This window comes from Dipodomys merriami, unplaced genomic scaffold (assembly GCF_024711535.1).
Source record: "Dipodomys merriami isolate MVZ:Mamm:240054 unplaced genomic scaffold, mDipMer1.0.p SCAF_19, whole genome shotgun sequence".
NCBI lineage: Eukaryota > Metazoa > Chordata > Mammalia > Rodentia > Heteromyidae > Dipodomys > Dipodomys merriami.
The window spans coordinates 21,414,921-21,442,524 of NW_027203270.1; the positions used below are offsets into that span (position 1 = coordinate 21,414,921).

Below are 27,604 nucleotides of genomic sequence, written 5' to 3' on the forward strand. Positions count from 1 at the left end.
ATGAGACTCTTTTTTTGTTTGTTTGTTTGTCGTGGGTCCTGAACTCTGGGCCTGGGCACTGTCTCTCAGCTCTTTAGCTCAAGGCTAGCACTCTACCACTTGAGCTATAGCGACACTTCTGGCTTTTTATGCTTACATGGTGCTGAGGAATCCAACCCAGGGCCTCATGCATGCAAAGCAAGCACTCTACCACTGAGCCACCTCTAATTAACCACCAGAAAAAGTGGAAATGGTGTTGTGGCTCAAAGTGATAGAGCACAAGCCTCAAGTGAAAAAGCTCAGAAACCAGTGCCAAGACCCTGAGTTCAAGCCCAACAACTGACAAAAAATAAAACAAAACAAAAATCTGGGTAGGTCAAGCACATGTATAAACCAATTACATTTAGACTTCATGAACAACTACAAAATGTTAGGGAAAAAGGAAAAATAATTGGGCATGAATCCTTTAAATGGAGGTATTTGTCAACAAGTAAATACTAGAATAACTGTCAAACAGTTATATCTAAGTTTTATTTTATGATGATAAAAGAGAACTTTGATGATAACTTGGACACATTTTTTGCTCTAAAGGCAAACTTTAAGATATAAGAATTCAGCCAGGCTGGGCACTGGTGGCTCACGCCTGTAATCCTAGCTACTCAGGAGGCTGAAATCTGAGGATCACGGTTCAAAGCCAGCCCGGGCAGGCAAGTCTGTGAGACTCTTATCTCCAATAAACCACCAGAAAACTGGAAGTGGTGCTGTATCTCAAGAGGTAGAGCGTTCCCCTTGAGGTGAAGAGCTGAAGGACAGCACCCAGGCCCAGAGTTCAAGCCCAATGACCGACAAAAAAAAAAAAAAAAAAGAATTCAGCCAGGGGGGCTGGGAAAGTGGCTCAAGTGGTAGAGTGCTAGCCTTGAGCTGAAGACCCAGAGTTCAGGCCCATGACCGGACCCCCAAAAAAAAGAAAAAGAAAAGAATCAGTGCTGGGAAGGTGGCTCAGTGGTAGAGTGCTTGCCTAGCATGCATGATGCCCTGGGTTTGATTCCTCAGCACCACATAAGCAGAAAAAGCCTGAAGTAGCACTATGGCTCAGGTGGTAGAGCTCTAGCCTTGAGCTGAGAGACAGTACCCAGCCCAGAGTTCAGGCCCCACGACTGACAAAAAAAAAAAACACAAAACAAAAAAAAAAAAAAACAAGAAAAAAAAAATTCAGCTGGGCACTGGTGGCTCAAGCCTGTAATCCTAGCTACTTAGGAGGTTGAGATCTGAGGATCAAGGTTCAAAGCCAGCCCAGGCAGGAAAGTCCATGCAACTTTGATCTCGAATTATCTACCAGAAAACTGGAAGTGGCGCTGTGGCTCAGGACCTGAGTTCAAGGCCCAGGAAGGACAAAAGAAAAAAGAAAAAAAGGAAAGCAGCCCAGGAGCCAGTGGTTCATGCCTATAATCCTAGTTTTTCAGGAGGTTATGATTAAGCATCAAAGCATATCTGGGCTAAAACATCCATGGGATTCTTTTTTGTTGTTTGTTTGTTTTGTGTTGGTCCTGGGTCTGGGGCTTTATTTTTTTTTTATTTTTTTTTGGTCCGGTTATGGGGCCTGAACTCTGGGCCTGGGCACTGTCCCTCAGCTCTTCAGCTCAAGGCTAGAGCTCTACCACTTGAGCCATAGCGCCACTTCTGGCTTTTTTCATTTTGCTTATGTGGTGCTGAGGAATCAAACCCAGGGCCTCAGGTATACAAGGCAAGCGATCTACCACTGAGCCATCTTCCCAGCCCCGGGTCTGGGGCTTTAAGTCAGGGCTTGGACACTATCCTTGAGCTTTACTACTCAAGGCCCGTGCTCTACTACTTAAGTCACAGCTCCACTTCCAGTTTTTTTTTCCTTTGGTGGTTAACTGGAGATAAGCATCTCTCACAGACTTTCCTGCCTGAGCTGGTTTCAAACCTCAATCCTCAGATCTCAGCCTCCTGAGTAGCTAGAAGTACAGACATGAGCTAGTAGTGCCCAGCAAAGTCTGTAAGACTTTATTCCTAATAAACTACTATAAAACTGGAAATCAGAGATGTGGTTCAATTGGGAGAGCTCCAACCTTGAGAGAAGCTAAAGGAGGGTGGAAGCCTGGTGTTCAATTCCTAGTTTATAAAAGATTGTGGCTGGGCACCGGTGGCTCACATCTGTAATCCAAGCTACTCAGGAGGCTGAGATCTGAGGATCACAGTTCAAAGCCAGCCCTGGCAGGAATGTCTGTGAGACTCTTATCTCCAATTAACCACCAGAAAACTGGAAGTGGCTCAAGTGGTAGAGTGCTTAGTTGGGTCTTTAAACAATGTAACATCAGCCTGACTTCCTCCATGAAGTACATATTGGCTGGTGACTGAGTTCATTAAGGTGCCCAAGGATTCTATCAATCACTCTTTACATAACCAAGACTCCATCAAAATTCTGAAGGGAAAAGTTCATTTTAAATCTCTCCTACTAAAGTACTGGGAGGGTGACAGGTCCTGATTTCTTTCTTTTTTTTGGGGGGGGGGGTCTGGTCGTGGGGCTTGAACTCTGGGCCTGGGCTCTGTCCCTCAGCTCTTCAGCTCAAGGCTAGCGCTCTACCACTTGAACCACAGCGCCACTTCCGGCTTTTTTCTTTTTGCTTATGTGGTGCTGAGGAATCGAACCCAGGGCCACATCATACAAGGCAAGCACTCTACCACTGAGCCACCTTCCCAGCCCCAGGTCCTGATTTCTTAAGAAAGACACAAAATATCCTGTGTTTGGAATTTTCTCAAGACCTCCTGTTTTGTGGAGCTATTCTTTTACCAGATTCTGATTGGTGTAAATACTGTCCTGTAAGTTTTTCTAGTACTTCCCTGTTTTTCCTCAAGTTTTAGTGAACATGAGGAATTAGTGGGAATCCTCAAATTTGTACCTAGTTGGTCAGATAATTAAGTTGCCCAGTGAACTATACCCACAACTGTTCTCAGTTCAGAGAATTCTTTTTTTTTGGCGGGGGGGGGGGGCAATGGGGGTCGGGTCCAGTCGTGGGGCCTAAACTCTGGGCCTGGGCTCTGTCCCTCAGCTCTTCAGCTCAAGGCTAGCGCTCTATCACTTGAGCCACAGCGCCACTTCCGGCTTTTTTCTTTCTTTTTTTCTTATGTGGTGCTGAGGAATTGAACCCAGGACCTCATGCATGCAAGGCAAGCACTCTACCCCTGAGCCACCTTCCCAGCCCCCAGAGAATTCTTGTTGGGGACTGTGACCATTCTGTAGAGTCTGTGCTAAGCATGAGACTTATATTACAGTAGTATAGTGAGAAAATTAGTCAAAACTGAGGAAAGAACTACTAAGAAGAAATAAGCAGAATTCTTAGAGTACAACTCTGGCCAGGAATGGCACATACTTTCAACAAGTACATGGAAGAAGCCTCATACTAATCTGGCAATTTAGTAATCAGAAGGTACTATTCTCAATAGGGGGCATAATTAGTTCAAACTTGCTCTGTCCCATCTAGTAAAACTTGAAAAGGAAGACCTGCAAAGATCAAATTGTTTCCACGTATATATATATATATATATATATATGTATATAAAAATTTACACACACACACACACACACACACACACACACACACACACACACATCGTAAAATAAAACTTAAAAGTAGAGCTATAGCTCAAGTGGTAGAGTGCTAGCCTTTAACAATAAAGGGACAGTGCTCAGGCCCTGAGTTCAAGCCCCCAATCACCAATGTGTGCACACTCATGTAAAAAATAAAAATGAAAACAAAAATTCTAAAGAAATGTTTTAAAAACTGAGTATTTAACAATGCAAAATGTGCAGTAACTGGTACCCAACAAAAAATAGTAATCATGTAAAAGAGAAAATTCAATCTTGATGGGTAATGGTGGCTCACGCCTGTAATCCTAACCACACAGGAGGCTAAGATCTGAGGACTGTGGTTGAAAGCTAGCCCAGGCAGCAAAGTCCGTGAGACTCTTATCTCCAATAATCCACCAGAAAACTGGAAGTGGTGCTGTGGCTCAAGTGGTAAAGCACTAGCCTTGAGCTGAAGAGCACAGGGACAGCGCCCAAGCCCAGAGTTCAAGTCCCACGACTGACCAAAAAAAAAAAAAGGAATGCAATCATGTTCTTAATTTTCCTTTTTTAGCCACAATGAGTGGAGTTTTAAAGTTCATTTAATGATATACTTAACCCTAATGATAAGCATCTAAGACTGTCTCCTTGCCCACTTTAGTCAAACCAAACAAATGAGGAAAGTATATTTTCAGAAACATGTTGTATTGCAAAGTTGAATAGAAATTGTTTTTAAGTGGCTTGCTTACAAAGTTCATGTTGTCACTGAAATGTATCTCTGTGAAAATTGTATGACTGATCTCCAACAAACCACTAGAAAACCAGAAGTGGCACTGTGGCTCAAGCGGTAGAGTACTCGCCTTGAGCTGAAGAGCTGAGGGATAGCACCCAAGCCCAGAGTTCAAGCCCCACGACCAACCAAAAAAAAAAAAAAAAAAAGAATTCTATTCTCAGGGCTGGGAATGTGACTTAATGGTAGAGTGCTTGCTAGCATGCATGAAGGCCTGGGTTCGATTCCTCAGTACCATATACACAGCAAAAACCAGAAGTGGCACTGTGGCTCAAGTGGTAGAGTGCTAGCCCAGTAACAGATTTAATAGACAAAGACTTTTTTTTTTGGGGGGGGGGGTCCAGTCATGGGGCCTGAACTCTGGGCCTGGGCGCTGTCCTTTAGCTCTTCAGCTCAAGGCTAGCACTCTACCACTTGAGCCACAACGCCACTTCCAGCTTTTTTCTATTTGCTTATGTGGTGCTGGGGAATCGAACCCAAGGCCTCATGCATGCAAGGCAAGCGCTCTACCACTGAGCCACCTTCCCAGCTCTAGACAAAGACTTTAACAGAGCTAAATTAAGTTGGGTGGGCACCATAGCTCATATCTGTAACGTTAGCTATATGTTAATCAGAGATAGGGAAGATCAAGGCCAGCCCTGACAAAAAGTTCATGAGATTCTTATCTCAACAGAAAAAGCTAGGTGTGATGTTGTGCAACTGTCATCCTAGATATGCAGAAAGTATAAATAGAGGGAATGAGGTCCAGGCAGGCCTAGGAAAAAATGAGATACTATTAGAAAAACAAAGGCAAAAAGGGTTGGCTTAAGTGGTACAGTGCTTGGCTAGCAAACACAAGGCTCTAAGTTCACACCTCAATACTACCAAAAAACCCAGCTGGTTGCCAGTGGTTTATGCTGGTAATTCTGGCTACCAAAAAAATTTAGATTTGATGATCAAGGTTCAATGACAACTGGCGCAGAAAAGTCCCTGAGACTCTTACCTCCAACTAATCAGCAACCAGTGACTAAAAGCCAAGCAAGAATTTGAGACCCAGAATTTAAACCCCAGTACAATCCTGCCCATGTACAACCATCGCCCCACTGCAACATGACTTCTATATTTGAAGGTTTATTGTATGACCTGTGTATAGACATGAATAATGGGGAAGAGGAAAATGAAACCTGTCTGTACTTAATGTATAGAAATGTATAAGAACATTATTTTGAGCTTGGGTGCCAGTGGTTCATATCTGTAATCCTAGCTACTCAGGAGGCTGAGATCTGAGGATCATGGTTTAAAGCCAGCCTAGATGGGAAAGTCCATAAGACTCTTATCTCTAACCACCAAAAAGCTGGAAGTGGAGCTGTAGCTAAAGTGGTAGAGTGCTAGCTGTGAGCACACACACACAAAAAGAACATGATTTTGAAATAGTTAAGATTATCTGGTTTAAATAAATCCATAAGGCAAGTACAGTCAGGTTAAAAGCTATTTATTTTAGCTAACTACTGTCTTATTTACACTATAAAATACACTTAAAAGCTATACTAACTTTTTCAGTACATTATAAATTTCAAATGTTACATATTCAAAATTACTCTAGGACTGTTGAGCTTATCAACACCACCTTTTTATAATAAATATAAAGAATCAAGCTTTCAGCAAGCAAATTAAGACTACTGAGAATGCCATAATAAATACCTTGTTTGTGGGCCAGAACTTTGTGTTTGTGCAACAAGAATTGGAGTGACCTCTCGACTATTTCCACTCTGTGAGAAGACAGACTTTGTTCCAGTTTGGCCCATTCTGGCAACAGACTGTAAAACACAGAAAGTCAAAAGTTTGAGACCAGAAGTGATAAAAGACACCATGATGCTTCAAACACACATTTTCCCAACTAGAGTTTATAATACATACTTGTCATCTCAAAACATAAACTATTAACAATTATTTGTGCTATTATTATTAATTGTTATTATATCAATATGAACATCAGCTTACTTATACATTTCAATTTTAGGGTATTTTTACTTCCCTGCTGTCTTTCATCCTTCATTCTGGTTTCAAAAGAAAGGTTTGGGGGTGGGGCGGGCAGAGATGGGAAGGGGAAACAAAGGAGGAGGCAACAATGCTTGACAAGAAATGTACTCATTATCTTGCCATTGTAATTGTAACTCCTCTGTACAGTATTTTCATAATAAAAAAAGAAAGAAAGAAAGGTTAGAAGTTCCCAGAAGCTGGGCTGAGAAGGTGGCTCAGTGGTGGGGTGCTTGCCTTGCATGCATGAGGCCCTTGGTTTGATTCCTCAGCACCACAATAAGCAGAGAAAGCCAGAAGTGGTGATGTGGCTCAAGCCGTAGAGCGCTCTCCTTGAGCTGAAGAGCTGAGGGACAGCACCTAAATAAACGCAGAGTTCAAGCCCCATGACTGACCAAAAAAAAAAAAAAAAAGTTCCCAGAGGCTATTATTTTTTTACTGTGACCATCCTCCATTTATTACTGTACCTTCTATCTTTGGGGCTAAGTTCTACAATTTTTTTTTTTTGGGGTCCGGTTGTGGGGCCTGAACTCTGGGCCTGGGCGCTGTCCCTCAGCTCTTCAGCTCAAGGCAAGCGCGCTACCACTTGAGCCATAGCACCACTTCCGGCTTTTTTATTTTCTGCTTATGTGGTGCTGAGAAATCGAACTCAGGGTCTCATGCATGCAAGGCAAGCGCTCTACCACTGAGCCACTTTCCCAGCCCAAGTTCTAAAAATTTTAAGACTGCTACTATATGTCAAGATTATGATTTAGCTGGGCACCAGTGGCTCACGTCTATAATCCTAGCTATTCAGGAGGCTGAGATCTGAGTATCCAGGTTCAAAGCCAACAGGGGCAAGAAAAGTCTATGAGACTCTTATCTCCAATAAACCACTCAGAAAACTGGAAGTGATGTAGTGGCTCAAGTGATAGAGCTGAAAAGCTGAGGGACAGCTTTCAGGCCCAGAGTTCAAGCCCCATGACCGACAAAAAAAAAAAAAAAAAGATTATGATTTAATTTAAATTTATGATTTATAATTTTATACTCCTCTGATAATAAAAGTTTTACAATTAAAAAAATCTGATCATTTTCCAAATTATAAGGATATTGGCCTTTAATTCTAATCTTGGATTGCTTTCTCTTTCCTTGAGAAAAAAAAAATCTGCGGAGCACTGGTAACTCATGCCTGTAATCCTAGCTACTCAGGAGGCTGAGATCTGAGAATCAAAGCCAGCTAGGGCAGGAAAGCCCTTGAGTCTACCATCTCTGATTAACCAGAAAAAAAGCTAGGGGGTGCTGAGTACTGGTGGCTCATGCCTGTAATCCTAAATACTCAGGAGGCTAAGATCTGAGGACCACAATTCAAAGCCAGCTCAGCTCGGGCAGGAAAGTGCAAGAAAGGCCGTGAGACTCTTATCTCGAATTAAGCACTAGAAATCCAGAAGTGGCGCTGTGGGCTTGCCTTGAATTCAAGAGCTCAGGGACAGCGCCTAGGCTCAGTGTTCAAGCCCTATGACTGCCCCCCACCCCCCAAAAAAGCCAAAGGTGGAGCTGTGGCTCAAGTGATAGTACTTGAGTGAAAAACTAAGAGCACCAAAGCACTGAGTTTGAGCCCAAGTATCTACACAAATTTAACAATTTTTTCATTATAATCATTAGTAGTAACTATAAAAACATATGCTGAGTGCTGGGCCCTATCGGCTTATGCCTATAATATGAGCTACTTAGGAGCCTGAGAGAGGAGGATCTAAGTTTGAAGCTGACTTGCACAGAAAAATCTGTGAGACTCTTACTTCTAATTAACCAGCAAATAGCTAGAATTAAGAGGTGTGGCTCAAGAGGTAGAATGCCAGCTAAGAAGGGAAAAGCCAAGCAAGAGCGAGAAACATTGAATTCAAGCCCTAGCACAAAAACAAAAACCCCCCAAAGCATACACTGGAGATCTCAGTGGCAGAGCAAATGCTTAGCATGCCCAAAGCTCTAGGTTTGAAACTTAGCACTGAAAAAGCAAAAAAAAAAAAAAAAAGCAAAAAACTAAACAAAGAATACCTCCCAAGTCCCCAAACAACAATATAAATATAGTAGTGGAAACAAAAATAATGGCAGACATAATTATGTGTAAGTGGAGATGTATGTAGTTCAAGTGGTAGAGCTCCAACCTTGAGCAAAAAAGCCAGGCAAAAGCGCAAGACTCTGAATTCAAGCCCAGAACTGGCACACGCACACATGCATGCACACACATACACAAATCTTAATTTAACAAAGAGGGAAATTAGGCTGGAGGCATGGCTGAAGTGGTAGAGTGTCAGTTGAACAAGAAATCCTTAGTGAGAGTGAGGCTCTAAGTTCAAGCTCCAATACCAGGGGAAAAAAGGAATTCAGAAGTGGGTTTAGTGGTTCATGCCTGTAATCTCAGCACTAGGGAGGCTGAAGTAGAGAGGATTTTGAATTCAAGGGCAACCTAGACTTGCCTCAACAAACAAAAATGGAAAATTAAAAATAAAAATATTCAAGCAAGAGTTACATGGAAAGATCTCTCTGAAAGTACCTTTAGGTTGGACTTTTATGTTTATTTAAACAGTATCAAAACTGTGTCTTGTATTAAAAATACCTTTTTTGTAGGTGCTCCGGTAGATGGCACATCAATTACAGAAGGTGTATTAGTGTAGTTTTGTAAATAGGATCCATCTCCAGGACTTGGGGTTTCTAATGGCAAAATCCCAAAACTGAGAAGAGGTTGAAATCAAGGTGTCAAAAAGTCATCAAGGCATATATAAAGCAGCAGTATACTTAAATTAGAAGGTCTAAAAGGAAGAGAATGGCAAATCAGTCTTGGGGGCATTGATGTTCTAAGGGGCAGATTAAAAATAAGTTGTGAATGTTGACTACTCCACCCACCATAATCAAAATTTTTAAAAATCAAGGAACAACAAACAAGGAAGCTGAGCAACAATTATGGATCTTAGAAGATATATTAGAGTGACTTTGAAAGCTAAGATCCAAATGATCAAATTACTTCAAATTCTTGGACTCTATAGGACTTACAAATATGGAGACCATATCTATACAGATCACTGATTACTGAATAATTTAACTGATATAACCAATCATCCAATGGTCTTTGAAGATGCCATTTCATGGTCATGGTATCTTAGTAACTGTAGCCCCAAGACATCATTCACACAAATCTATTCTAGCATGTAACTTCTTGATACTTTTGGATGTATATCCTCTGGAATGGTTCCTGTATTTATACACAAATATACTAATAATTTTGGCAAAATATTTTCCATTGATAGGTCAAAACCAATCATGTGTCAGAAAAAAAAAATCACCTTAACAAAACCCAATGTTTCTATGATTATATCATAAAGCATGTCAATATTCAAGGTATTCACTGCTACTTGATGCACAGCTCTACAGACAGCATGTTTTAATGAACACACTGCCATACACTAAGGCATATTTAAGAGTTAAAAATTTCTCCAATATTTAATATTAAATGTTCTGCTGAGTGTAGCTCCATTGGTAGAGTCCTTGCCTGACAAACATAAGGCCCTGAGTTCAAAATCCCAGTACTATCCCTACCCCAGAAATTAATTTTTTTTAGAAATTTTTATCACATGTGCTGTACTTCTTTTTACTTTCTGAAAAGAATGTCTCCTTTGTACAGTGATTTGAGACATTGCTATTCATATTATATTACTAATAGTATGAATTGTAAGGTCATTTAATATTGTAACACATTTAAAGTAACTTTTGTTTGACTTACCTTGGGGTTAGTGGGCTAAGAGCAGCTGGTCCTCCTAATAAACTTCGACCAGTTTTTGGTTTATTTTGAACCTGTTTAGATAATATAGAAGTGCCTGTTCCAAGAGGGACAGCATCTGGTGAAATTACAGTTGAATCAATGTAAGACACTGAGGAATCTGTATTCAAGGAGTACTTTGAGTTGGAAGATTCTAAATTCAGTCTGTTTAATTCCTGAAACAGAAAATTTATACTATATTACTTGTGATACATTATTTGGCTCAGATAATTCTTTTTAGTTTTCATAATAGTCTGAGCATTGGGTATGATACACTTACAATTGTGTCCTGGGGTGTTTCAGTAAGAACTGTCTCAGGCTGTCTATGAGATAAACTATGATTAGATACTAGTGTAGTACAAGAGTTGGGTAGACAGTTGCTGAAGTTCTGAATAGATGTTAATTTAAATGTTTGATCAGGATCTGGTTTTTCACCTGTGAGGACCCAAAACAAACAACAATAATGTTTACATCTGAGGGATGAGCTTTATTTCAAGCATGAATAATTAAGTGCAAATAAGGACTTATGTGAGGTTTTTAAATTCTCCTACCCGATTATGCTAATCAAAATTATTTCCTAAAAGCCTATCCAGTAACTTTTAATACAGTCAACTCCTATGATAAAAGATGTAAATTTGAGAAATTATATAGCAAGGACACTAGTTTTAGATATAATAAATCATAGGTAAAATGTTTTGTTTTAAAATATGAAGCAACTCAATCGTATTTTTCCCAAGCGAGGTGGGTAAGGTTACAGGGTTAATAAGCAAAAATACAGTAAAGACTGAAGCACTTCTGTGTATGTACACATTTAAACTTGGTCCTTTAGAATATATGAGCTAAGATATTATATGTTGTCTAGGTCTTATTCATCTAACAGTTGCTATATGAGGCACACTATTACTTCTTTAGAAATCCTGTTAATTTCTTATTCATAAAGTATTTTTGCCTAATTGCATACATAATACATTTCATTCTAGGGTACAAAGTAGATTCAATAAATGCAAGAGAACAGTGAAGTTAATCTTTGAGGTAGAGTAGTAAGAAGTCAATTATTCCTGAATCATGTTTTTAATTTTGGCAGCCTTTTGCTTTGCAAAATATTTTACTTGCAGAGAGATGATTGTGTGGGTCTCCAAAAATTAAGTGGAAAAAAAAAAGAGAAAGAGATAAGAGAGAATTATCCCTCCCCAACCTCCATAAGCCTACCTATTTCACATAAGGATTCAAAGGGAGACCAGAGGAAAGGATTTAAACTAAGGCTCTTTTGGTAACATTCTGATCCTTTGGCAAGCCGATCTGTCTTGCTGTGGAGAGAAACAATAGATTAAATAAGCTATAAACCCCAAAACATTTCCTATAGCATTAACTTTTTGTGTAGAAAATTAGGTAATTTTAAAAATACGCTTTTTGATGCTTTCCTAAACTATCATTATCTCCCTTTCCCCCCCATTGAGACAAAATGTCAAAATAGAGCTCAGGAGCTGGGGGTTGGTAGCCTTGGCTCATGCCTGTAATACTAGCTACTCAGGAGGCTGAGATCTGAGGATGGAGATGCTAGCTCAGACAGGAGAGTCCATAAGACTCTTATCTCCAATTAACCACTAGAAAACTAGAAGTGGCACTATGGCTCAAAGTGGTACAGTACTAGCCTTGCCCTAAAAAGCTCAGGGACATACATACAGAGAGAGAGAGAGAGAGAGAGAGAGAGAGAGAGAGAGAGAGAGAGAGAGAGAGACAGACAGACAGACAGACAGACAGACAGACAGAGACAGAGACAGAGACAGAGACAGAGACAGAGAGAGAACAAGAGAGAGTGCGAGAGCGAGAGTTCCCAAGGTGGTCTCAAACTCTGGAGATCTTCCTGCCTTAGCCTCCTCAGTAGTTGGGATTACAGGTACACCCAACCACACCTAGCAGTCATTGTGCGTGTGTGCACATGCGCATGCATGCATGCATACATGTAAGTGCTAGTACTGGGCCTTGAATTCAGGGCCAGAGCACTGTCCCTGAGCTTCTTTTGCACAAGGCTAGCACTCTACCATTTGAGCCACAGTACCACTTCTGTTTATGTGGTACTGAGGAATCAAACCTAACCTAGGGCTTCATGCATGCTAGACAAGCATTCTACCACTAAGCCACATTCCCAACTGTCCTTGAGTACTTTGCTTGGCCTCTTCTTTTTTTTTTTTTGTTGGTCACGGGGCTTGAGCTCTGGGCCTGCGCACTGTCCCTCAGCTCTTCAGCTCAAGGCTAGCGCTCTACTGCTTGAGTCACAATGCCACTTCCGGTTTTCTGGTGGTTTATCATAGATTTTCCTGCCTGGGCTGGATTTCAGCCTCCTTAGTACCTAGGATTACAGGCATCAGCCACAGGTGCCTGGATACTTGGCTTTTTTTTTTTTTTTTTTTTTGGTCCGGTTGTAGGGCCCTGGGCACTGTTCCTCAGCTCTTCAGCTCAAAGCTAGGGCTCTACCACTTGAGCCACAGAGCCACTTCCGGCTTTTTTTTCTGCTTATGTGGTGCTGAGGAATCGAACCCAGGGCCTCATGCATGCAAGGCAAGCGCTTTACCACTAAGCCACCTTCCTAGCCCGCTACTTGGCTTTTTAATCAAGGCTGGAAGCCTACTACTTGAGCCACACATAACTTCTGGCTTTTTGCTGGTTAACTGAAGCTAAGAATCTCACAGATTTGTCTTCCCGGGCTGTTTTGGACCCTTGTTCCTCATATCTCAGTCTTCTGAGTAACTAGGATTATAAGTGTAAGCAACTGGTGTAAGCACAAGCCAGGTACCAGTGCCTAGACTTTTTTTTTTTTTTTTTAAATCAGGTGATGCTGTCCTTAACAGTAGTTGAGGACTATTTCTTCTTCTTCTTTTTTTTTTTGGGTCGGTCATGGGGCCCGAACTCTGGGCCTGGGCGCTGTCCCTCAGCTCTTCAGCTCAAGGCTAGTGCTCTACCACTTGAGCCACAGCGCCACTTCTGGCTTTTTTTCTTTTTGCTTATGTGGTGCTGAGGAATCGAACCCAGGGCCTCAGGTATGCAAGGCAAGCGCTCTACCACTGAGCCACCTTCCCAGCCCAAGGACTATTTCTTACTTTTTTTTCTTTCCTCCCTGGGCCAGACAGTATAGGACCAGGGAAGAATTCTAACTATAAATTAAAATTTCTTTAATTACCTCAGTATTATTTAGTACAGGTTACTAATTATCAGATTAATTTGGTACTGTATAGTTTTTGAAGAATCATCCTACTTATAGAGTTCTGAGTTTTCAGCATACAGATCCATTTAATGTCTTTCGGGTAAGTAGTGATACTCCTTTTTGCATTCATGAAGTAATTCATGTCCTCATTTCAGTTTTTGGTCAGTTTTGGTGTTTTATTAATTTTACTGACATTTTCAAAAGAATCAACTTGTGGTTTCAGTGATTCTTTTCCTCACTATTTTCTACTTCCAGTTTCACTAAATTTTATTCTATCTTTCCTTTTTTGGTTAAGTTTATGTTGATTTTGGGGGGGGGTAGGGGGGGTGAGTCATGAGGCTTGAACTCAGGTGCTATCCCTGCACTCTTTTGTTCTTCTGCTCTTGATCCACAGCACCACTTCCTGTTTCCTGGTGGTTAATTGGAGATAAGAGTCTCATGGACTTTCCTGCCTAGGCTGGCTTCAAACTGTGATCCTCAGATCTCAGCCTCCTGACTAGCTAGAATTGCAGGTGTGAGTCACCAGTGCTGGCTTGAATTTTTTATTTTAGTTTTTTTTGGGAGACATTTGCAAAGTGATGAGACTTTTGTTTGTGGTACTGGCTTTGAACCCATAGCCTAGAGCTTGCTAGGCTAAGACTTTACCGTATGAGCCATCCTTCTCCCACCCTTTTTGGCTTAGGTATTTTTCAATAGGGTCTCAAGTTTCTTTCTTCCTATTTCTCTTCTTTCTGTCTGTCTCCATTTCTTCCTATTTTTTTTCTTTTTCTTTTCTTTTTTTGCGAGTCCTGGGGCTTAAACTCAGGGCCTGGGCTTGAACTCAACTCCTGAGCTTTTTGTGCAAGGCTAGTACTCTATTACTTGAGCCATAGTTCCACTTCTGGCAGTTTGGTGGTTAAATGAAGATGAGTCTTGCAGATTTTCCTGCCTGGGCTAGCTTTGAATTGTGATCCTCAGATTTCAGCCTCCAGAAAAGGAGGCATAAGCTACTGGTGCTCCACACCATTAGAAACCTTTGAGATTCTGAATTAAGAACTATGTATCTTTATATACTCTTAGTGCCAGATATTTACAATGTCAATAATGGGAATGGGATCTCAATGTTTCTTGAATGAATGGAAAAGTAGAATCAAAACTAAATTAAAAACACACAGCCTCTTTCTTAGGTGTGGCTATTGATATCATTCCTTCTGTTCTGAAGAGGGGCATCAATGACTAGACTTACTTCTATTAGACCTGAAAATGGGTCCCCAAATTCAGCTGGCTCATTTGTTCTATATAAGATTTTTCAAGTCTGTTAATGTGTATTGATACTAGGGTTTGAATTTAGGGCATCAGTTCTTTTTGCTGGCTCTTTTACTCAAAGCTGGCACTCTATTTGAGTCATACTACCCCTTCACATTTGGCCTTTTGCTGGTTAACTGGAGATAGAGAGTCTCATTGACTTTTCTGCCTGGGTTGGCTTCAAATCACAATCCTCAGATTTCAGTGTACTAAGTAAGCAGCTAGGATTATAGGCTAAGTTTTCCTGTTTTTTTGTATATTTTTGGGGGGGTCGGTCATGGGGCCTGAGCTCTGGGCCTAGGCACTATCCCTCAGCTCTTCAGCTCAAGGCTAGCACTCTACCACTTGAGCTACAGCACCACTTCCAGCTTTTTTTCTGCTGATGTGGTGCTGAGGCATCGAACCCAGGGCCTCATGCATGCAATGCAAGCACTCTACCACTGAGCCCCCTTCCCAGCCCACAGTTTTTCTGTTTTTTGAAAGAAATGAAACCACTACTAAAACTAGCCTCAATTTATTTTAAAATAAATAAACATGCTATCCTATTACTTATTACTTTAGACAAGTAGTCCTCAATTGCTTCTCATAATGTACAACAGATGAGAGCAGTTACGAACAATTCTTGTATTCTATGTCTCTACTTTGTACTCCCCAACTCCCAAAGTATGTCATCAGAGTACAAAACAATGTTATTACAGAGATAATTTTGCCGACTTTAAAGTTTTTTAATTTTAATACTTGCAAAATGATTATTTCAACTTTATTGTAATTTCTAGTGACACACCTCAAAATCATGATATAGTAGATGACAACTATTTTTTTTCCCCTGGCATCTGGGCTTGACCTCAGGACTTCATACTAGCTCAGCATGCTTGCTCATTGCTGGTGCTCTACCACTTGAGTCATGCCTCCGGTTTGGCTTTTTGCTTGTTAATTGGAGATGGAGTCTCATGTACTTTTCTGCCCAGGCTGGCTTCAAATCATGATTCTCCAGGTCTTAGCCTCCTAAGTAGCAAGGATTATAGGCATGAGCCATTGGCACCCAGCTGAGAACTGTTCATTTTTTATTACTAAAACTTGTTTTCAAATCTCTTCCTAGGAAGTAGCAGTGACACTGTATTAGAGAAAACACTCTTCTCTGTCTTCCTCAGCAAGTCACATGACACTCTCTTTACTTAAGGTTAAAAAAAAAAAACAAAGAAAAAAAACAAAACTAAAATTCTGTCCACTTAATTGCTAATGCTGGTATAGCTATTTATCATCATGACCAAGTGAAAAATAAAAAAATGAGATCAACATTTCCACATTTAACAAGGTCATAGACTCAGGATTTTTTATTATGTGTAATATTTTATACATTTTAGCAAAGTTTATTTAACAACACAGAACAACATAGGGGTTTTCAATCACAAAATATTCTCATAGGGAAATTTTTTCTAGTAGTTTGAGTCATTCTTACTTACCAATATACATGTCCCAACAATGAAAGGGTAAAGCAAGCTGAATCACCAAACTCAGTAACAATATCATCATGGCTTTTCTGCTTATTAAACACTCCACCAGACAGGATCTGTTCCCCTTCTGCAAGCCTTTAAGATATTAATTTATAGATTTAACAAAATCAATATAAAAACCATTCCAAGAGGACATCTTCATTATCAGTGTAGGTCTAACTTGAGAAACAGAAAAGTAAAAAGTAAATAGTAAACATGTACTTACAATCATTTGGGAAGCTGGAAATTTATAATATTAAATTTTAAGTTTGCTTTAAAAAATACATTAAAATTTTGCTTCTGCTGGTACTGGGGTTTTGAACTCAGGGCCTCTTGGCTTAGCCAAGCAGGCACTCTTACCATAGAACTATGCCTCCAGCAAAATTTAGTTTCCAAAATAGAAAATCTAGTCTGAGCAGTATATTTGTTTTTTTTTAATTTATTTATTAAATTTTTTTTGGTCCGATCATGGGGCCTGAACTCTGGGTCTGGGCGCTGTCCCTCAGCTCTTCAGTTCAAGGCTAGCACTCTACCACTTGAGCCATAGCGCCACTTCTGGCTTTTTTTTCCCTGCTTATGTGGTATTGAGGAATCGAACCCAGGGCCTCAAGCATGCAAGGCAAGCGCTCTACCACTGAGCCACTTTCCCAGACCTGAGCAGTATATTTATAGCTAATGTCAAAAGAAATAGATTATTATACTAAGAAAAAATATCAATGGTTAATATTCCTATTTTCCATATTCATATTCACTATACTGATATGGTGGCCCTTACAGAATTCCCTAAATTAGGTATAAGGAAATTAAACAAGATTAATATATTTCAATTAAAATTTGCATACTAATGGCCTGTCAGTTTTAGTTTTATGAATGAAGCTTTATTACCACTATTCTTTCAATATTTTCAAACATGCAATCAAATGTTCCCAAAATGAAAAAAAAAATCACCTCATTTCATTTATATTTTTAGTCTATTAGGGTCTATAATGATTTGTTTTATAAAGTTCACTTTCTTTTGCATTACTCAGGGCTTTGTTCTTGCCAGGCAGGTACTCTACCACTGAGCCATGTTCCCAGCTGAAGTTGTTTTTTGTCGGTTGTGGGGCTTGAACTTGGTCTTGATGCTTGCTGTCCCTGAGCTCTTCAGTTCAAGGCAAGCACTTTACAACTTGAGCCACAGTGTCACTTCCGGTTTTCTGTGGTTAACTGGAGATAAGAGTCTCATGGACTTTGCTGCCTGGGCTGGCTTTGAACTGTGATCCTCAGATCTCAGCCTCCTGAGTAGCTAGGTGTGAGCCACTGATGCCTGGCTCCAGCTAAAGTTTTGATTAAAGAAAGTATCATCATATAGAAAACTCTTGAATTTTACACAGTATATTGTAAAGACAATTGTATGTGTCTTCTCACCGTCACTGAATTTTTTTTGGGGGGGGGGTTGTGGTGGGGCCCATCTGGGCCTGGGTGCTGTCTCTCAGCTCTTCAGCTCAAGGCTAGCACTCTACCACTGAGTCAACTTCCCAGCCTCATCACTAGAACTTTTTAATTATTCATCCTCAAGTTAAAACATCTCACATATATAACTATAAATTGGATAAGAATATTAACTGGCAAATTAAGAAAGCATGGCTGGGTGCAGGCTGCCCATGCCCATAATCCTAGCTACTCAAAAGAGGCTGATAAGGGTTGGAGGCATGACTCAGGTGGTAGAGCACCAGCTAATGAATGAAAGCATTAGATACCAAGGATTCCTGTCCTAGAACAACAACAACAAAAGGCTGAGATCTTAGGATCTCAGTTCAAAGCTAGCCCAGGTAAAAAAGTCCACGATACTTATCTCTAATTAACCAGGAAAAACTGATGGTAGTGGTGTGGTAGAGCATTAGTCTTAATGAAAAAAAAAAGCAGAACTCTAAGCCCTGAGTTCAAGACCCACTACAAGTACCAAAAAAAGAAAAAGAAGAAAAATAGAAAAAGAAAGTAGATGTATCTCAAAAAATGTACATATATTTTGGCTAGTCTTAATTAAAAGGTCACCCAAATTAAAAAGTCACCATTCATTGGACTAACATAGTATAAGATTTTCTAAGATTTTCTACAAACAAAATAAGACACATAGGCTTTTACAAATATTTGCTCATTTTTACCACTATTCCATCTTTGACAGCACAGAAAAAAAGTTTAAAAGAACATCTCCAACTGCCTCCAAATTTGGAATAAGGACAGCGATTTCATTTAACTGTAGTAAGGAAAAGAAGTACTCTCCTGACTGTCCTCTTGCTTCAAAGGGGTTAAGGTAGGCAGTAGTTCCCAAATAAAATGATCTCAAAAAGAGGTTTAGGGCTGGGAAGGTGGCTCAGTGGTAGAGCGCTTGCCTTGCATGCATTGAGACCCTGGGTTCGATTCCTCAGCATCACATGAGCAGAAAAAGCCAGAAGTGGCGCTGTGGCTCAAATGGTAGAGTGTTAGTTTTGAGCTAAAGAGCTCAGGGACAGTGCCCAGGCCTAGAGTTCAGGCCTCATGAAAGAGTTAGTTATAACTTCAGCTTCTCCAGAATTAAATTCTGGTTTTTGTTTTTATTTATTTATTTTTGGATTGGTCATAGGGCTTGAACACAGAGCTTGGCTGTTTTCCTGAGATTTTTTTTTTTTGCTAAAGGCTACTCTCTATTACTTTGAGCACAGAGCCACTCCTGGTTTTCTGGTGGCTAACTGGAGTTAAGAGTCTTATGGACTTTCCTGCCTAGGCTGGCTTTGAACTTGATCCTCAGATCTCAGCTTCCTGAGTAGCTAGGGCCCAGCTTGTTTTTTTTTTTTGTTGTTGGTAGTGGGGCCTCATGCATGTTAGGCAAGCACTCTACCACTAAGCCACATCCCCAGCCCCTGTTGTTGTTTTAATCACCACATTTCTCAATTAACTGAAATAATGCCACAGCCAAGAGTACAGACATTTCAAATTTACCAGAGTTCAGGCCCCACGACTGACAAAAAAAGAAAGAAAGAAAGAAAGAAAGAAAGAAAGAAAGAAAGAAAGAAAGAAAGAAAGAAAGAAAGAAAGAAAGAAAGAGAGAGAGAGAGAGAGAGAGAGAGGGGAAAGGAGGGAGGGAGGGAGGGAGGGAAAGAAAGAAAGAAAGAAAGAGAAAGAGAGAAAGAAAGAGAGAAAGAGAGAAAGAGTTTTATCCACAAATTCTACAGTTTTAAGTAGAACAAAGTAGCTGAAGATTTAAGAACTTACTTGCTGAGGTCAACACAACACTTTGCAAGCAGGTATTTACATTGTGGTGTGGTACAACTATGTCCTTTTAAGAGTCTGTATGCTTTATATGCCTTTCCTGAGCGGTAATAACAGGTTGCCAGCAAAAACAAGGCTTCTTCTGAGTGCACTAAGAAAAGATATTAAAAAAGGAAGGAATTGGCAATTGTTCAGCATATTGAATAGTATAGTTTATCTGTCAATTAACAAGTTTAGCAACAAAATATGAGATGTATTATTTATTCCAAAATATTAATTCAGATTTCAATTATAAGAAAAATTTATTTTTCCACAAGGAACCAAGAAAATAATATAATAAAGACAATCATAGTACACTTTGTAAATCTTTTTAAAAACACATACAATCAGCAACAATGAGATGTACAAGTCGTTATGTCGAAAAAAACGAAGTTAACAACTTTGGTGGGGGGTAGGAGGAGAATTGGGTGGGGGGAGGGGAGGAGTATGGGAAGGGATGGGAAGGGGAAACAACGAGGAGGCAACAATGCTTGATGAGAAATGTACTTGTGGGCTGGGAAGGTGGCTCAGTGGTAGAGCGCTTGCCTTGCATGACTGAGGCCCTGGGTTTGATTCCCCAGCACCACATAAGCAAAAAGACAAAAGCCGGAAGTGGCACTATCGCTCAAGTGGTAGAACGCTAGCCTTGAGCTGAAGAGCTGAGGGACAGCACCCAGGCCCAGAGTTCAGGCCCCACGACCGGACCCCCCCCCCCAAAAAAAAAAAGAAATGTACTTGTTATCTTGCCCATGTAATTGTAACTCCTCTGTACGGTATTCTCTCTCTCACACACATACACACACACAAAAACATACACATACAATCCTGTTATTTAAACAGACTACCATAAAATATTTTGATTTTGGGTAGTATCTGTCCAGTATACCATTAGGCTAGAAAGAAGTCAGTTTTATTAGAGTAAAACTGAAAGTAAATAAAATCTCATTATTAATCTGAAATAATTTCTACATTGAGAGAGCAGATGTTTAAAAAGTTGTTTCTAATACCAAATATCCACTAAATTACAATTAAGATAACTTTAATGAAAAAAAATTCTAAACTGTGAATGCCCTCATGATATTAACAATTCAACTAATAGACTTTATTCCAACACAGGTTAAACTGCGTTCCAAGGTCAAGAGCTGAGTTATTCATCAATTTGTACTTTATTCCTCCTTTTTTCTGTGTGCCAGTATCAGGACTTGAATTTAGGACGTTGTGCCCTTGCTTAGCTTTTTTGCTAAGTGGCGATCTGCCACTTGAACAGTATTTCCATTTCCATCTTTTTGCTAGTTAAATGGAGATAACAATTTCTTAGATTTATCTGGTTGGGCTAGAAATCTTGCTATCAATACTATGGGAAATTTTAATCATCTAAATTTAAATATGTAATTTATAATCTTTAGGTGTCTAAGTATAATAAAATAGAAACTACCCTTTGCCTACCTCTTTCTTCTTTCCTTTCTGCTATGGGTTGAACCTAGGGCCTCATGCATTTTAGGCAAATGTTCTATCACTGAGCCATAGTCCCAGTCCTGCCTATTCATTAATAAATTTGACATAAAAAATAAAAAATATAAGACAGCAAAACATGAGATTGCTTGAGAATCAATGAAATATGTTTAGGTTATGCTAACCTTGTTTTTGTAATTATTTATATCAATATTTCAGAAGAATTATAATTTAATGACAGGAACAGAAAATATATTATCAATGTTTCTTGAGGATTCATTACCATGCCAAATGGCTGTCAAGTGCTTTGAAAATACTGTCTCATTTAATTTTCCAATTTGATGAGGCAGTTACCATTTTAAACATTTATGAATAAACATTTATACTTAAAATTAGAAATGTTAGTAGAGAAATAAAAGTAAATTTCTATTGTATAAAGATACAATCATTTTGACTATCCCAAAAGTTAGGCTAGGGAGAAATATGGAGGGAATAAATCTGATCAGTGTAAAAGTAAGCCAATATAGACATGTCAAAATGAACACCTCTTGTACAAAAAATAGATGCTAAAACAAAAAGAAGAAAGTTACATTGATTTTGGTTACAACCAGCGTCAGAATACACAAAAAGGAAATTCAAATCTATGGAACTTTCTGCATGTAGATCACCATAGCATTAAGGCTTCACATTCCATGAAATAGTTCCTTAGGGAAAGTTGATATAATAAAACTTAATGTAATTGCCAGGCACCCGGAAGCACATGCCTGTAATCCTAGCTACTCAGGTGGCTGAGATCTGAGGATTATGGTTCAAAGCCAACAGGGCAGGAAAGTCTTTGAGATTCTTATCTCCAATAAACCACTCAGAAAACTGGAAGTGGCACAGTGGCTCAAGTGGTAGAGTGTTAACCTTGAGCTGAAGAGCTGAGGGACAGCGCCCAAGCTGAGTTCAAGGCCCCATGACCAACCAAAAAAAAAAAAAAAAAAAAATTAATGCAAACCAGAACAAGTCAGAAAGGATATTGGAATCAAAAGTCAACATATGACTGAACAACTTTAAAAGGGCTTAAAGTTAATTGTTTGCATGGACTATTTCTTATTAATTCAAATATTTCATAAGTAATGTCTCGCTGCAGTAAAAGGTAATAATAGAGCTACTTTTCTCAGGTCATATTCATTTTTATATATGAATTAAAGTTTTTGAAATCTTTTTTACTGCCCAAAATCCCATTAAAGAATCAAGAAATCAGCTTTTATGTTTAGAAGGCTATCTTGCTCTTTCCACATTCAAAGAAAAGAAAGAGCCAGGTGCATTTACATCTGTAATCCTAGATACTCAAGAGGCTAACATCTGAGGATTGCAGTTTGAGCTGGGGAGGGAAGTCTGTGAGACTCTTAGCTCCAATTAACCATCAAGAAAGCTGAAAGTGGAACTGTAGCTCAAAATGGTAGAGTGCTAGCCTTGAGCAGAAAAACTCACATTGCTTAGGTCCTGAATTCAATAACCAGGACTAGCATAAAAAAAAAAAAAAGAAAAGTATTCAATTTCCTTTTTTCCCCCCTCTTTCTGGATCTTGTCTCAAACACAAATTTATTTGTAGGTTGTTGTTTAAATGTTAGAATATTGGCATTTGTGTTGGTCATTTTGCCTTTAGTTTTTTGATAATTTTTTCAACAACTTTCTTAGAGACATAAGCAACATCACCACTACTACTTCCCCACGTATGCTTTCACTTTCCTTTCCTTTATTTGTTTTATTTTGGTGCCCGTCCTGGGGCTTGAATCTCAGAGTCTGGATACTGTCCCTGAACTTTTTTTTTTTTTTGTTGGTCATGGGGCTTGAACTCTGGGCCTGGGCGCTGTCTCTCAGCTCTTCAGCTCAAGGCGAGCGCTCTACCACTAGAGCTACAGCGCCACTTCCGGTTTTATAGTGGTTTATTGGAGATAGGAGTCTCACGGTCTTTCCTGCCCAGGCTGGCTTTGAACCGCGATTCTCAGATTTCAGCCTCCTAAGTAGCTAGGATTACAGGCGTGTGCCACCAGCGCCTGGCTGTCCCTGAACTTCTTTTGCTCGAGGCTAGCACTCTTGAGCCACAGTGTCACTTCCAGCTTTTTCTGTTTATGTGGTACTGAGGAATCAAACCCCAGGCTTCATGCATGCTAGGCAAGCACTCTACCACCACTAAACCACATTCCTAGTCCCTGAATATATTCTTAATTAGATAGTGTCTCCTGAAAAATATTTCAAACTACACAGTTCAATTAATATGAAATGCATACACATTTACTCACAAAAGAATACTTCACATTCTGGGATGAATGGATGTATCTTCAAACGTTTGAAGATAAATTTTATATTTGAAATTTTAAAAAATGAATAATCAGGGTGGAAAGGTGACACAGTGGTAGAGTGCTTGCCTTGCATGCATGAGGCCCTGGGTTTGATTCCTCAGGACCATATAAACAGAAAAAGCCAGAAGTGGCTCCGTGGCTCAAGTGGTAGAGCACTAGCCTTGCGCTGAAGAGCTCAGGGACAGCACCTAGGCCCAGAGTTCAAGCCCAACAACTGACCAAAAAAAATAATAATAAATAATTAAAAAATGAATAATCAAAATAAATCAAACAAGAAGCAGATAAAAAAATGTTTCAGGGGCTGGGAAGGTGGCTAAGTGGTAGAGTGCTTGCCTTGCATGCCTGAGGCCCTGGGTTCGATTCCTCAGCACCACATAAGCAAAAAGAAAAAAGCCGGAAGTGGCGCTGTGACTCAAGTGGTAGAGCGCTAGCCTTGAGCTGAAGAGCTGAGGGACAGTGCCCAGGCCCAGAGTTCAGGCCCCACGACTGGAACCCCCCCCCCAAAAGAAAAAAGTTTTAGGGGCTGGGGAGGTGGCTCAGTGGTAGAGTGCTTGCCTTGCATGCCTGAGGCCCAGGGTTCGATTCCTCAGCACCACAGAAGCAAAAAGAAAAAAGCTGGAAGTGGCGCTGTGGTTCAAGTGGTAGAGCGCTAGCCTTGAGCTGAAGAGCTGAGGGACAGAGCCCAGGCCCAGAGTTCAAGCCCCACCGTCGGACCCAAAAAAAAAAAAAAAGGTTTCAAATGCCTAAATTTTTGTCAACTGGTTGGCTGTAAAGAAAAATAACCTAGGGGCTGGGAAGGTGGCTCAGTAGTAGAGCGCTTGCCTTGCATGCATGAGGCCCTGGGTTCGATTCCTCAGCACCACATAAGCAAAAAGAAAAAAGCCGGAAGTGGCACTGTGGCTCAAGTGGTAGAGCGCTAGCCTTGAGCTGAAGAGCTGAGGGACAGTGCCCAGGCCCAGAGTTCAGGCCCCACAACCGGAGCCAAAAAAAAAAAAAAAAAAAAAAGAAAAATAACCTAACATTCTAATCATGGATCAATATAATCAAATTTAGTAACTCAAGAGAAAAGCCTACCAACTGCTAGCCCATAGTTGTTTGTGAAATTTTATCTGAAAGAATATTTTAGGTAAGAACGCTAATTGTTTACATCTTTCAACAGAGATGATCAAAATCATTTCCCACAACAAAGTATACAATACTTCAAATTTCTTGACTGAAGGGATAATTTCCAAAATTACAAATCTTTTATTTTTATTTATTTTTTTTGTGGGGTTGTGGGGCCTGAACTCTGGACCTAGGCCCCAGAGTTCAATCAAAAGAAAAGTTTGAACTTTTGGTTGGAGAATTTGAAAGGATATTTAATTGTATTTATAATTTTCCAACTATTCTGACATGTGTCACTACAATTTTGATAAATAGCCTAATTAATCAAAATTTCTGGTTTGCTTTTTGTTTTTGCTGGTCATGGGGCCTGAACTCTGGGTCTGGGTGCTGTCCCTAAGCTCTTCAGCTCAAGGCTAGCACTCTACCACTTGAGCCACAGCGCCACTTCCAACCTTTTCTGCTTATGTGGTGCTGAGGAATCGAACCCAGGGCATGCAAGGCATGCAAGGCAAGCACTCTACCACTGAGCCACCTTCCCAGCCCTACAAACCATTTAAAATGAAAAACATTAAAAATATATATCAAATTGGATGTTGAAAGACTTTATAATTTTTCTCAGGGACCTAAAACATGAATTTGGATAAAATTAAATACTTGTTTTAGTTGGTAAATATATATATATATATATATGTATATATATATATATATATATATATATATATATATATATATATCAAAAGAAAAATTTGAACTTTTGGTTGGAGAATTTGAAAGGATATTTAATTGTATTTATAATTTTCCAACTATTCTGACATGTGTCACTACAATTTTGATAAATAGACTAATTAATCAAAATTTCTAATTAATTTTTGTGATTCCTTTATAATTCTTTCTTTTTTTTTTTTTTTTTGGCCAGTGACGGGGCTTGAGCTCTAGGTCTGGGCACTGTCCCTCAGCTCTGCAGCTAAAGGCTAACGCCCTGCCACTTGAGCCACAGCACCACTTCCAGCCTTTTCCTGCTTATGTGTTGCTGAGGAATTGAACCCAGGCCCTCATGCATGCAAGGCAAGCACTCTACCACTGAGCCACCTTCCCAGCCCCCTTTATAATTCTTTCTAAGTCTTTCCTGAGCAAATTTTCTTCTTGGCATATTGCTTTAAGCAGAATAAATTCATGTGCATATGACCTCATGAATTGTTAACCTTAATCTATGAGGTAATTATTATCTTTATTTTTTAAATGAGAAATGTGAAAGGCTCAGACATTAAATAATTTGCCTGACTATACAAATATCTGTTTAAGTTACAGGAATAAGATTAAGATTTTCATTATGGGGGCTGAGAAGGTGGCTCAGTGGTAGAGCACTTGCCTTGCATGCCTGAGGCCCTGGGTTCGATTCCTCAGCACCACATAAGCAAAAAGAAAAAAAGCTGGAAGTGGCGCTGTGGTTCAAGTGGTAGAGCGTTAATCTTACACTGAAAAGCTGAGGGACAGTGCACAGGCCCAGAGTTCAGGCCCCATGACCAGACCCCCAAAAAAATTTTTTTTCATTATGGATTAAGCTTTCTAACTCAAGATTCCAAACATACTCAGCCACAGAATATGGAGTCTATTCTTAAAAAAAAAAAAAAATCCAACCATAAACTGGCACTAGTAGCTCATATCTATAATCCTATATACTTAGGAGTCTGAGATCTGAGGATTTCAATTCGAAGCCAGCCTGGTCAGGAAAGCCTATAAGACTCTTATCTCCAATTAACTACCTAAAAAGCCAAAAATGGAGCTGTAGCTTAAATGGTAGAGCACTGGTCTTAACAAAACAGAAAGACAAGCTAGGCACTGGTGGCTCATGTAATCCTAGCTACTCAGGAGGCTGAGATCTGAGTATTGTGGTTCAAAGCCAGCCTAGGCAGGGAAGTCTATGAGACTCTTACTCCAATTAACCACCAGAAAACCAGAAGTGGTGCTGTGGCTCAAGTGGTAAAATGCTTACCTTGAGCTGAAGAGCTCAGGGACAGCACCCAGGCCCAGAGTTCAAGCCCCACGCACGCCCCCCCCCCCAAAAAAAAAATAAAGCCAAGCTTAGGAAAAAACTAAAAATTAGGATATGGTTGATTCTATAAACTTGAATCAACACTATCATCTTTACATGAAAGGAGCCAGATAGATGCAAACTAAAGTTTTAATGACTAGTATAATACAGTAAAGCCAAAAAAAAAAAAACCCTACAATAATACCAAGAATCTTGTTAGTCATAAAAAGTGATGGAATTTCATGCCTTTTACTCATTTGTGGTTATATATGAATGAACATATTACAGACCTTCTGCATACAGTCGTTCTGCGAGAAAAACTGCATCTCGGTAAGCATAGTGGTTTAGTGCTTGCCATATAGCAGCCTGTAAATGGAGAAAAAAAGTAACTATAAGTACATACAGAATTTCAAAGTAATTACTAGCAAGGAGACTACTCAAATTAGTATCCCTAATTTAAATAAAACCCCAACGCACACAGAGCCAAATTCTTCAGTGTGTTGGATAAAGCTCTTCAGAGCCTGGTCCCTAATATATCTGCTTTTATTCCTCAGACTTTAGGCTTCTGAACCTTTGTACATGTATTTATTTCATCAGGGAATGAATATTGGCTCCCTTAGCACCTTCCCCTAACGAAGTGCTCAGCCCAAAAGATCTAGCTTAAGTAATAATGCTTTTCTAAGCTTATCTCTAGCCATTTATTTTTTTCTTTTTAAAAAGCCAAATATATTTTTAAAAATTCATATTTACATTACAGTCTGCCCACTAAGTTGCAGATTCTTAATAGCACTGATTCTCAGCTACTTTTCATGATACATTTGAAAGACATTCAAATTTATGTTACCCTCCTATAAAAATACTCCCAACTTAAACACCACCCAATTCTTAGCCTCTCAAAGGACATACTGGAATATAGATGAGTAAGGTTATTATAGGACTAATCTTTTTTCCTTTTTTTGACAGTCCTGGTACTTGAACTCAGGGCCTAGGCACTGTCCCTGAGCATTTAAAAGTGCTCAAGGCTAGTGCTCTCTTCTGGTTTTTTGTTGGTTAATTGGAGATAAGAGTCTCATGGGCTTTCCTGCTGGAGCTGGCTTGGAACCATGATCCTCAGATCTCAGTCTCCCAAGAAGCTAGGATTACAGGTATGAGGCAATGATGCCCAACTTGTATGACTACTAATCTTTAAATTTACTTGGATTATGTGGGCTTTTTCTCCTAATCTTGGGTCTTAAACTCAGGACCTGAGTGCTGT

At 39.7% G+C, this 27,604-nt stretch overlaps 1 protein-coding gene across 4 annotated transcripts in view; it reads right to left on the reverse strand.

The window, feature by feature from the left end:
• Positions 1 to 27,604, reverse strand: part of Cdc27 (cell division cycle 27) — a 75,148-nt gene that overhangs the window by 27,294 nt on the left and 20,250 nt on the right. For all 4 annotated transcript variants that reach the window (XM_070027692.1, XM_070027691.1, XM_070027694.1 and 1 more), the window contains exons 2-9: positions 26,640 to 26,715; positions 19,375 to 19,522; positions 16,114 to 16,239; positions 11,374 to 11,471; positions 10,445 to 10,599; positions 10,129 to 10,340; positions 8,968 to 9,082; positions 6,039 to 6,154 (exon numbers count right to left, since the gene is read on the reverse strand). In XM_070027692.1, coding sequence (XP_069883793.1) covers positions 6,039 to 6,154; positions 8,968 to 9,082; positions 10,129 to 10,340; positions 10,445 to 10,599; positions 11,374 to 11,471; positions 16,114 to 16,239; positions 19,375 to 19,522; positions 26,640 to 26,715 — 1,046 coding nt within the window. The remainder of the gene's footprint in view (positions 1 to 6,038; positions 6,155 to 8,967; positions 9,083 to 10,128; positions 10,341 to 10,444; positions 10,600 to 11,373; positions 11,472 to 16,113; positions 16,240 to 19,374; positions 19,523 to 26,639; positions 26,716 to 27,604) is intronic.